Below are 12,771 nucleotides of genomic sequence, written 5' to 3'. Positions count from 1 at the left end.
CTTTAATAAATAATTTCTGCTAGCAAACAACAAGTAATTCCCACCCAAATCTGACTCCCAACTGTTGCACATTCTGTTCTGCCCATTTCCATTTCCTGAGGTTCCATCTGGCTTTGCCCAGACATTTTTGAGTCATAGTGGCTTATAAAAATGTCCTGGATTCTATCTATTTAAACCTAAATCCTGTTATGGTGTGGCACCATTGTCAAACAGAGCCAGTGTGGCACAGTGGATAGAAGTTTTAGACTAGGGACTTGGGAGATCAGGGTTCAAATTCTCTGGGTGGCTTGGACCAGTCATTGCCTCCCAGTCTTGTTTACCTCCCAGGGTTGTTGTGAGGATAAAATGTGGAGAAGGAGAACCATGTACACCACCATGGGAGGAAAGATGGGGGTATACATGTAATTAATTAATGATAAACCAATAATGCTTAATTACTAAGTAACAGAACACACACCTGTCTGCCATTTAGAAAACCATGATGGTAAATGGCTACAGCAACAACTAGGTCATGGTTTGCCAGCTCCACTTGTTGTCGGTTTTAATGGAGTATTTTGGGGACACAGAAAACAGTATGGAAGATATATTAGCTTTCCCATCTTTTGCCAAAGAATGTTCCAGTCATTATAGAAATTTTTGTTGGACACCCAATATCAGCTCAGTGGCACTCACCCATCAAATGGGAATTATCAGTTCCAGAATTAGTACATGGTACGTCAGCAAACAAGACGAGAGGGCATAGAAGAATGAAGATGATGCAGGGGTGTACTGAATATCCATTGGGAGTTGTGGGACGTGATGGAGCATGGATGAGCATACACGACATGAAGATGAATGAAACCATGATAAATTCTGATCATGCTGTGCTGCTAACATGGATTTGATTTCCATAGGTCTTGCGGACAGTGCATATTATTATGTTGTTGTGCACAAGATGGATTTGTTTTATCATGTGGCACCATGGTGCAGGCATGTTTGGCGGATGCAATTAAAAGTTGATTTGGGTGCTTGGCTGGATGATTGCCGTGATGACATGCGGAGGCTTATTTCAAGTTGGCAACATTTTGCAGACAGGTTATCAGTTAGGTGCTCTTTTGTTTTCACTCTTGACATGGGTACCTCTGGTTACTAACTTAATTCGTTCCGGAGGTCTGTTCTTAACCGAAACCATTCTTAACCTGAGGTACCACTTTAGCCAATGGGGCCTCCCGCCGCCACGCGATTTCTGTTCTCATCTTGAGGTAAAGTTCTTAACTCGAGGTACTACTTCCAGGTTAGCGGAGTCTGTAACCTGAAGTGTTTGTAACTCGAGGTGTTTGTAACCCGAGTTACCACTGTACTTTCAGGTAACCTCTCATGGTAAATTAAGGATACCCAGAAGACATCAGGTGAGTGTATTGCAATTTCAGCCGAACAGTATACAAGTATACTGTTCCAACAGACCAATAACCTGTCAGCAAAATGTCTGTTGAATTTTCTCTTTCTTACCTGGCCTCCCTGGTATGCCTGGTTGCCCAGGGCTTCCCTTAGGCCCTTCTGAAGGTGGTCCTGGCAGCCCTGGAGAGCCAGGGGAACCTGGAGGGCCACGGAATCCTGGACCACCTGTTTCTCCCTTCAGACCAGGGGCCCCTGGAGGTCCTGAGGGTCCAGGTAAACCCGAGTCACCCTTTTGACCTGTTTAAGGGTGGGGGAAGAGAAGAGAGCATGTTTATAGGTGCACTGCAATGTTTCAATTATCAATACTGTATACTAAAGGCAGGCAGACATCAAGCTTGCAGGACCTACATGTCCCACCCCCGGATCCTGAGATCCATTGGGCGGAGGTAAAGTGCAAAATAGGGATCTGAGGCACACAGAAGAAAAGCTTACCCCAAGTGAAAGCTGGTCCATTAAAGAGGATACTGCCCTACCAATCATAGTCTGTGCCCACCCACCCATCTTCTTTCTTGCAACCAGTCAGAGGTTTTTCTGCTAGTCAGTGACTGTGGTCCCACCCAGTGCTTTTTTTCTTAAAAAATGTTAAGGGGTACTCTTATTTTCCTACTCATACTGAAATACCGTCCCTCAATGAGGCCTAACTTAGATTCACAAAATGTTTAGGGGTATGCATACCCCTGCGTCCCCCAGAAAAAAACACTGGTCCCACCTACTCTGTCCATTTCAATAGACACCAGCTGTAATTTCTTATACCAACTCAGATTATGTGTTCATGTTACTAAGAATCATCTCTTTTGAATAGTAATAGTTCTCCAGATTCTCAAGCAGAGGTCTTTGCTACCTGATCATTTTTTAACTGGAGAAATCCATGACTGAACCTGGGACCTTCTTCATGCAAAGCATGTGTCCTGCCACTGAGCTATGATCCCCCTCTTTCATGAATGAAGAAAAATAAACTTTGCCTGAGAGTCCTGGGAGTCCAGGAGGTCCGGGGCGTCCAAAACCTGGTTGACCTAAAATACACAATCGCCATAGACAGGTTAGTTATAGATCTGTGAATGCAGTACTTGCTGCCAGAGGCAAACATTTGTATCAGAAAGAGAAAAGAAAACATTGTAAGAGATGGAAGGTGCTGACCTGGTTCGCCTTTCTGTCCTGCTGGTCCAGGAATGCCATCCCGTCCAGGCTGTCCTTTTTCCCCTACAAGGCCGGGAGGGCCAGGGTGGCCAATGTCACCTAAGAATAGTAGAAAGAGTACATTACAAATATTGGATTTCATTACTGATCCTCATTTTATGACCCATGGATGCATTCCGAACAGCGACCAAAATAATGAGGACATAGGCATGGCCTGCTGGATCAGACCAGTGGTCCATCTAGTCCAGTTTCCTTTCCTGGCAGGGGCCAACCAGATGCCTGTGGGAAATCTGCAGGCAGGATACAAGCACAACTTCCCCCTCCTATGGATTCCAGCAACTGGCATTCAGAAGCATTTCTCCCTCTGCCTGTGGAGGGAGAGTATAGGCATAGTGGTAAGTAGCCACTGATAGCCTTGTTCTCCCACGAATTTGTCAGATCCTCTTTTAAAGCCATCTATGTTGGTGGCCATCACTGCCTCCTGTTCCATCATCTTCACTATGCGCTGTGTGAAGAAGCATTTTCTTTTCTAGTGTCTATAAGAGAGGGAGAAAAACATTTCTCTGCCCACTTTCCCCATGCCAGGGCGTAATTTTATAAACTTTTATCATGTCGCCACTTACTCACCTTTTCTTTAAACTAAAAAGTCCCAAACACTGAAACCTTTCTTCATAGGGGAGAGCCACTCCATCCCCTTGATCATTTCTGAATGCTTTCCAACTCTACAATATCCTTTTGGAGGCGAGGTGAGCAAAACTCAGTATTCCAAATGTGGTCGCACCATAGATTTGTTTATTATCCATCTTTACCTTAAGACCATTTGCTTCAGTGATCAAAACATTCCCCTTACTTTGGTATATGCAGAGAACGATAAACCCTACTTGAGGAGTGAAAATGCTCAGTTCCATCCATCGCTGTATTAACAGCATTTTATAAGAGCCAAGTAATCTACTGGTACTTCAAGATAGCTCACAAAATTTGCCCTTGGATTTGACGGTTCTCAATCTTGTTTCTGGGGTACTGTCAATGCATTACTTATCCATCAATATTCCCCTTTAAAAATTAAGGATATTGGTTTTTTAGTTTTTTAAAAACCCTATAATATATTAGATTTGTTTCAATAAAACATTATAGTCCTCTATTACCCTTACCAACCCCTACTGGCTGCCCTCTACGCTCGTGTCTTTTGTTGGTGTTATAGCATTTTCATTTCTGATGTTCAGTTGCTTGGTGTATATTGCTGTTACATGTGCAGTTTGACTGAGTTCTTATAGATTCATAGAGGTGGAAGGAACCTCAAACACCATCTAGTCCACCCTGGCTAACACTGGAAACCTACTGCTACAGCATCTCCAGTAGAAGGACCATCTAGCTTCTGCTTAAAAGTCTGTAACAAAAGTGGGTCCATCACTGTCCACATCTCCCCCTGTTAAACAGCTTGTACCACCAGAAAGCTCTTCATGTCTATTTCAGCTAGTTATGTCCAAATCAAAAATCTTTATTATTATGGTCAATGACCAGCATTAAGCGTAATGTCCATCCACTTCAATGGGTCGTTGGAGACAGCCCATTGTTTGGGCTCTTGTCCAGACTAAACATATTCAGCTCCTTCAACCTTTTCCTCATAGATTTGGTCTTTAGGCCCCTCATGTTTTTGTCACCATTCTCTGGCTATATGCCAATTTGTCAACAAGCTTCATAAACTGTGGTGCCCGGAACCTGACACAGTACTCAAACTGATCTCCCCATCTCCTTTCACTTTTGATAAAGATTGCTGATGCCACCAATTCAGAGCACACAAAAAAATAATCAAAGCTTGGTTAAATAGCAGCACACAAAGGAATTCTGATATGATCACACCATTGTATCATAATTTCTTTGTGTTCTGCAATTCAATCCTTGTGCACATGGTCAAGTATGCCTCAGTAATCTGTTAAAAAAGAAAAAAGACACAAGCTGAAAACTGTAGCAAACTGCACATGCCGGTTAAAATATCGATTTTAGAAATTCCCCAATTTAAACCAGACGGCAGCAGCCTTTGAGTATGAGGCAGAAGGAACCCAGAACATAATGGAACAGAAAAAATAAGTTCATTTCTGTTTCCAGCTTAAGCTCTGAAACTACTATACTAAATAAGCTTTCTATGCCTTCAAATTTGCTCTTATTGAATATCTAAACTCTCTAATGTGTATAAAATGAGTAAAGAACTATCAACAGTATTATTATTTTATTGTGAGCATTAAATATCTCAAAATGACTGAATGATTCACATCTTTCTTCCTCCTACACACTTTTTCTGGTTCATGAAGGTTGAATTCACAAACAATGGTCACGGTCTTCTATAGTGTTCATTGCTACAAAGACAGGTTCTCTCTTGGTAGGATATATTGTGATCACAATAATGCATTTATCAGGGAGAAATTTAAATGGTTAAATAGCTCTATTTGACAAATGAAACTCAGCATCAAGTTGCACTTAAATGTTTTAACCCATGACATCAGTTTGTATGAGCAGTATTTGTTAATGTATCAATCTATTTTTTAAAAAAGGTAAAGGACCCCTGGACGGTTAAGTCCAGTCAAAGGAGACTAGGAGGTTGTGGCGCTCATCTTGCTTTCAGGCCAAAGGAGCTGGCGTTTGTCCACAAACAGCTTTCTGAGTCATGTGACCAGCATGACTAAACCACTTCTGGCACAATGGAACACCATGATGGAAGCCAGAGCGCATGGAAACGCCATTTACCTTCCCGCCACAGCTGTACCTATTGATCTACTTGCACTGGTGTTCTTTTGAATTGCTAGGTTGGCAGGAGCTGGGACAGAGCAACCGGAGCTCATTCCATTGCAAGGATTCAAACTGCTGGCCTTCCGATTGGCAAGTCCAGAAGGCTCAGTGGTTTAGACCACAAGCGCCACCCACAATCTATTGTCTACTTAGAGACTGAGAGAAATCAAAGCCACTGGCTTCATTTATGGAATCAAAATTGGGATTTATTCTCAAAATACTGAATCCATATTCCAAATCATTTACAGATAAGGTATACTAACTACCTGTCACCTGCATTTGCATTTAGGAAAAGGGAAAACATTTCACAAATTTACACGTCTCTACTAGAACTCCCTACATAATATTGTTGTGATATTGCTGCCTGATTACTGTTTAAAGGGCCAGTGCAGGGTTTTTTTTGGGGGGAGAGGTAAAAAAAAAGGGGGGTGCTACACTCATATCTTGATACAAGTGCCATGGGTATGCCAGCACACAATTGCTGCCATTAAAGGAATGTTCATGGTTCAAAAACAGGTAAGCTTTGCACCTGCATCTTCTCAACACTCAAGGTAGTGGGGAATATGTAACAATACTTTTATTTGTAATTAATAAAAAAAGAAGATTAACAGATATTACACCTTTAAACACATACCTGGAGGCCCAGGTGACCCTGGAACACCTGGATTACCTGGGGGTCCATCAATACCTTTTGGTCCTGGAATACCTGGTGTACCTGTGAAAACAGAGTTTATGCAATCTTCGTCTTTTCAAATACAGCTATGTTGATTCTCCAGGTAAAGCCTGTCCAAAGCAGCTTTCACAACAAAACACAATAACAACCATAAAGAAACATTCTTCTGTAAAAACCACAAAGAGCTGTAGATAACAACAACACAATTCAAAAATACAAACAGCAAAGTAGGAAGGAAACTGTAGTACCTGGTGCAAGAATTGCAATTCAGGCATGGAAAAAGTGGCAAAGCAACGTGATGTTAAAATGTGGTGCTTTTGATTTTATGTATCTTTCTTTACAAGAGCAAATATGTAAAGGAAAAGGAAAAGGCATTTCTGCCTTTGTCTATGGGGCCTTAATAACAGTCCTATTTGTTTTATGATGTTGACAGTGTATACACGCCAATAAAAAGGGAAGCATAAACAGGGCCAGATTAACCAGAATGTTATAGCCTTAGGCTCTCAAATTTCATTAGGCCCTTCAGTTTCCCATTTCAACAACAATGTCAACTGGTGTCCTTGGGCCCTTGTTCTCCACTTTGCCTCATCTTCCTTCTAGGCTGTTGTGAAAATAAAGAGGAAGAAAAATCTATTATGCAAGTCTGCCACCATGAGCCCCACAGAGGAATGACACCACACTTGACTGCCACAGCCAAAGTGAGGGAACGGGGAAATCAGTGGAGACAATGACTTATTGTTTGAATACTTTCTCTTTGATTTGAGCAGCTTTGTTAATTTTAGATCATTTTGTGACTTTATGATTTATCTACTTTAATATACAGTATATACCACGTAGGGCCTTCCCATCTATCAGCCTTAGGCCCCACAGATCCTTAATCCATGCCTGAAAGCAATCAAGAGTTACAGCAATAACCGAACATAAACACTCCATGTATTTCCAACCACATCTGCTGAATAGTGTTAAAAAGGTGAGTTAAAAAAGGGCTTGTGTTATTCATTTGTATCAAAAATTATTTATTTTTATTACTATCATTTAATTATTTTACCCCGTTTCATTTCATTGGATTGAACCGATGTCAATCCATCTTTACAATTTTTCTTTTAAATTTTATATATAAATGTTACATATAAATTTTATATATGCATAATCAGGGAGAAAAAAAAATACTTGTTCCAGGAGCTGAAGTGTGAGAACCATGGAGGAAAAACAGAAGAAATAACAGTGAAATTCAATGGAAATTAATTACCTGGGAATCCGGGGAGGCCAGCATCACCTTTTGCACCTGGACTGCCAGCTAAACCAGGCAGCCCAGGATTGCCAGGAGAACCTTTGTTGCCAGGACTGCCTGTATATCCAGGCAAACCAGGGTCACCCTAGGGGAAAAAAGGAAGAAGGGTTTATGCTTGACTGAGGCAAACACAACTAAGGCCACATTCACACCATTCATCTGAAGCACTATGATACCATTTTAAACAATCATGTCTTCTCCCAAAGAATTATGGGAGCTGAGGTTTGCCAAGGGTGCAAAACCACAATTCCCAGAGGTCATTGGGAAGAACAATTGGTCATTAAATCACTCTGAACAAACTGTAGCCCAATGAGGGAAACGGGGGTGGGGGGTGGGTTCTCCTAACAACTCTAAGTACCCTTAACAAACTATACTTTCCATAATTATTTGGGGGAAACCCTGGCTGTTCAAAGTAGGGCCACAGTGTTTTTTAAATGTATAATGTGAATGTGGCCTAAGAGTATTGTAAAAATTTCAGGACTAGCAAAGTGTTGGAATACCAGGAGGTACCCTTTCCCACGCCTCCCTGTGCCATTCCAGAAGCCAATTTCACCAGAAGATCTTCATATTTTCCCACTCTCAGTTCTTTTCACTGTATACCAAAAGTGAACTCATTCTCCAAGTGTGGGTATCTATGTGTCTTCATCAACATGTCAAAGAGCGGTCTTCTCCCTAGCCTGGTGCCCTGCAGATGCTGTTGGACTTACATGTCCCATCAGCCTCAGCCAGCATGGCCAATGGTTAGGGATGATGGGCAAAAGGTTAGGGGCAGCTCCACAAGGAGGAGGCATCAGCAGGCTTGAGGAAATTCCAAGGTTTACAGAAAGTGGACTATGCTTAGTGGGCATGGGGGATGGAGTGTGCTGATAGTAGTAGTAGTAGTAGTAGTAATAATTTATTTGTACCCCACCCATCTGGCTGGGTTTCCCCAGCCACCTTGGGTGGCTTCCAACAAAGATTAAAAATACATTAAAATGTCACACATTAAAAGCTTCCCTGAACAGGGCTGCCTTCAGATGCTTTCTAAATGTCAGGTAGTTGTTTATCACTTTGACATCTGATGGGAGGGCGTTCCACAGGGCGGGCGCCACTACCGAGAAGGCCCTCTGCCTGGTTCCCTGTAGCTTTGCTTCTCACAATGAGGGAACTGCCAGAAGGCCCCCGGCGCTGGAACTCAGCGTCCGGGCAGAACGATGGGGGTGGAGACGCTCCTTCCGGTATACTGGGCCGAGGCCGTTTAGGGCTTTAAAGGTCAGCACCAACACTTTGAATTGTGCTCGGAAATGTACTGGGAGCCAATGTAGGTCTTTCAAGACTGGAGTTATGTGGTCTCGGCGGCCGCCCCCAGTCACCAGTCTAGATGCTGCATTCTGGATTACTTGTAATGCACCACTCTGGCGAGACAGTCTGTGGGCGGGTGGAGGTGGTAGACAGCTGCCCTGGATACAGAATTGACCTGCATCTCCATGGACAGCTGTGAGTCCAAAATGACTCCCAGGCTGCGCACCTGGTCCTTCAGGGGCACAGTTACCCCATTCAGGGAGTCGTCCACACCAGCCCGCCCCTGTCCCCCAAGAACAGTACTTCTGTCTTGTCAGGATTCAACCTCAATCCATTAGCCGCCATCCATCCTCCAACTGCCTCCAGGCACTCACACAGGAACTTCACCACCTTAACTGGTTCTGATTTGAAAGAGAAGTAGAGCTGGGTATCATTTGCATATTGATGGACACCCAGTCCAAACCCCCAATGATCTCTCCCAGTGGCTTCATGTAGATGTTAAAAAGCATGCAGGAGAAGACGGAACCCCAAGGCACCCCACAAATGAGGGCCCAGGGGTCTGAACACTCACCCCCACCACCACTTTCTGGACACAGCCCAGGAGAAAGGAGCGGAACCACTGTATAACAGTGCCCCCAGCTCCCAGCCCCTCTAGATGGTCCAGAAGGATGTTATCATCGATTGTATCAAAGGCCACTAAGAGATCCAGCAGAACTAGGAAACAGCTCTCACCTTTGTCCCTAGCCCACCGGAGATCATCAACCAGCGTGACCAAGGCAATTTCAGTCCCATGATGAGGCCTGAATCCCGACTGGAAGGGATCCAAATGGTCCACATCCTCCAGGTGTGCCTGGAGTTGTTTAGCAACCACCCACTCAATCACCTTGCCCAAGAATGAAAGATTTGAGACTGGGCGATAGTTGGCCATACTGGCCAGATCTAAAGATGTTTTTTAAGAAGCGGTTTAATGACCGCCTCTTTCAATGGGTCTGGGAATGCTCCCACAAAGGGAAGCATTCACCATCCTGCAAAGCCCATCGCCCAGCCCTTCCCAGCTTGCTTTTATTAGCCAGGATGGGCAAGGATCAAGGAGACAGGTGGTTGGTTTCACGCGTCCAAGCAGACTGTCCACATCGTCGGGGGTAACGGATTGAAATTGATTCCATGCAACCTGACCAGACAGGGCTCTAACACTCTCCTGCCCCGGCTCTGCATGATAGAAGGCATAGCTGGCTGGCTTGAACGATCCACACTCCATTTTACTGCTGGACTCACTTTTTTGTGTATTGCTTTATTGCTCTTCACTATTAGGTACTATCCTTTGAACGCTGTGATGGAATAACCCATTTGGAAGCCAATCTTGGGTAGAAAGCAGGGTATGTTTATATAAATTGTAGAATATCCTATATTGTAGATGGAGAGGAAGCCATAAAGTGAAAAGGGGCTTCATCGTTTTCCATCTCTCTTACTGACATCTTAAAGTATTCTAATATCCCCAGTCCCCTCTACCCTATAAAAAGCGTTCAGAATAGCAGATTGCATGACCTAAGGAGAACAGCACAATATAATTCAAAACAATAACTATTAATTGCACATTTATGCAAAATTCAATTACAGTGGTACCTCAGGTTACATACGCTTCAGGTTACATACGTTTCAGGTTACAGACTCCGCTAACCAAGAAATAGTGCTTCAGGTTAAGAACTTTGCTTCAGGATGAGAACAGAAATCATGCTCTGGTGACGCGGCGGCAGCAGGAGGCCCCATTAGCTGAAGTGGAGCTTCAGGTTAAGAACAGTTTCAGGTTAAGTACGGACCTCCGGAATGAATTAAGTACTTAACCTGAGGTACCGCTGTAAAACTATTTAGTATAATTAATTCAACAACAAAAAACTTGATCCAATGATACCAGCTTTTGAAAGTCTGACAGTCATTTGCACCTCCAGCAACCCTGCTGCCCCCCACCTTGTCCCTTTGGTAATCCCATTGTCCCCAGGGGGCAGTACCACCCACTTTGGGACCCACTGGTCTACACAGAGTATGGCTAATGCTAGCTATCACACTGTTATCTTTTCTTAGACTTTTATATATTTAAAATTGCAATGAAGAAAAAATAAATTGTGTTATGTTTCATGGGCCATAACCAACTTCATCTGATGCATGGAGTATTGTCCTAAGTTGGCAAATATACAAACGTACATAGAGAATGAAGGCTGGAATAGTGTTAGGAATGGGGCCAAAGGAAAAAAAAAAGATATGCAAGTGGCACACCCTGTGATATTTCTAAGTAAAAGTATTCAAGATAGATGTGTAGGAATAGAAGGCAAAGAGTTATTGGACACCATCTGTTGCAAGGCCTTCAGGCTCCATGGCTTTCACTCCCTCCCTTCTCTCCCCATGTATGTTACACATGCCAGCAGATGATCACCATAATACCATAGGAAGAGTCCAGCTGGATCAGACCAAAGATGTATCTAGTCCAGGATCCTGTTCTCACCATGGCCAACCAGATACCTATCCAGATGATGTGCTCAACAGCAGTCTCCTACACATAATCCCCAGCAACTAATATTGAGAAGCAGGCTGTCTCTGAAACAGTAGATAAATGAGCCTTCATGACGACTAGCCATTGATAGCTTTATCCTGTACAGTGGTACTTCGGGTTACATACGCTTCAGGTTACAGACTAGTACCTTGGGTTAAGAACTTTGCTTCAGGATGAGAACAGCACGGCAGCAGCAGGAGGGCCCGTTAGCTAAAGTGGTGCTTCAGGTAAAGAACAGTTTCAGGTTAAGAACAGACCTCCGGAACGAATTAAGTACTTAACCCGAGGTACCACAGTATGAATTTGCCTAATCCTCTTTTAAAAGCATCCAAGCTGGTGGCCATCACTGCCTCTTCTGGGAGCAAATTCCAGTTTTACTATGTGCTATGTGAAGAAGTACTTCTTTTTGTCTGCCCTGAATCTTCTAACATTTAACATTCAGCTTCCTTGGAACTAAAAAGCTTCACTTCATCCTCCTGATGAATTGGGCTCTAATCCATGCAAATTTCTGCCACAATAAAATGTTTACTCTTTCAGATGTCACAAGACTCTTTTTTGGCAACAGACCTACACAGCTTTCCCTCTGGTGTATGATTCTATGTTATTTTTGCATGCAGTGCATGTGATCCAAAAGCCCTGATGGAAACATAGGGTCTCAGATGTGCGCGCACAAAGATGAGTGTGCATGCATGTGCAGAGTGCTCCCACAGCAAAGAAAAGGCTCTTTCGTGAGCAGAAAAAAAGAGTTGTACTATGTGCTGAATGGGACAGCAAGTTCTTTTATGCACCAGAGCCCTGCAAATTGGATCCTACAAGAAGAAGTGATGGCTTCCAACTTTAAGAGAGGATTAGATAAATTCATGGATGGTAAGACGATGAATGGCTGCTAGCCACAATGACTATGTCCTACCTCCACTGTCAGTGGCAGGGTGCCTTTGAATGCTAGTTGCTGGGAATCACAAGTAGTTTTCAGCACAGGTCCTGGTTTTGGGCTTCCAACAGGCATCTGGTTGGTGACTATGAGAAAAGGATGTTGACTAGATAGGCCAGCAGGACTCTTGTTAGGTTCTTAATTTTTTCTAATAGAGGCAAGCAAGTGCACATCAGTATTGGTATGCTTGAGGCACACCAATTTCAGTGTGTACTGGATTATGCCCACAATAATCCTATGATGCAACAGGAATCCATTATGACAGCAAGCAAACCTTTCCCCTACATTTGTTCGTTTTTCAGAATCTGTTTCACTTCTGCCAGAGATTGTCAGAGGCAAAGAGCTGGGTAGGGTATTGGAGTCCTGCCCTTGTACATTAGAAATAGTGCTCTTAATTTGAAATAACATTTTGACAACATACCTTAGGGCCAGGGGGCCCTGGAATACCGATGTCTGATAGGCCTGGATCACCCTTGTCTCCCTTCAGCCCAGGAAACCCGGGCTGGCCAGGCTGGCCAGGCTGGCCTGCTATGCCTTGGAAACCTTTTTGGCCTGGAGGACCTGCCCAAAATATTAAAAAGAAAGTTTTGCAATGGCTTCTAAAGGGCTCAGTTTGCAAACTACCTATCCAGATTCAATATCTTTGAAACTGAAGGTGGGGGGATGCTATAAGCAGGGTTTGCAACCACAAT

The 12,771-nt window shown here is 43.4% G+C and overlaps 1 protein-coding gene across 2 annotated transcripts in view; it reads right to left on the bottom strand.

Moving 5' to 3' along the window:
* Positions 1–12,771, bottom strand: part of COL4A5 (collagen type IV alpha 5 chain) — a 136,537-nt gene that overhangs the window by 20,986 nt on the left and 102,780 nt on the right. For both annotated transcript variants that reach the window (XM_083595798.1, XM_083595799.1), the window contains 6 exons: positions 12,501–12,640; positions 7,281–7,407; positions 5,993–6,073; positions 2,575–2,673; positions 2,400–2,450; positions 1,489–1,674 (listed from right to left, as the gene is read on the bottom strand). In XM_083595798.1, the coding sequence (XP_083451924.1) occupies positions 1,489–1,674; positions 2,400–2,450; positions 2,575–2,673; positions 5,993–6,073; positions 7,281–7,407; positions 12,501–12,640 (684 nt within the window). The remainder of the gene's footprint in view (positions 1–1,488; positions 1,675–2,399; positions 2,451–2,574; positions 2,674–5,992; positions 6,074–7,280; positions 7,408–12,500; positions 12,641–12,771) is intronic.

Source organism: Podarcis filfolensis, assembly GCF_964270895.1.
Source record: "Podarcis filfolensis genome assembly, chromosome: Z".
Taxonomy (NCBI): domain Eukaryota; kingdom Metazoa; phylum Chordata; class Lepidosauria; order Squamata; family Lacertidae; genus Podarcis; species Podarcis filfolensis.
This window is presented reverse-complemented; position numbering and strand designations above follow the sequence as displayed.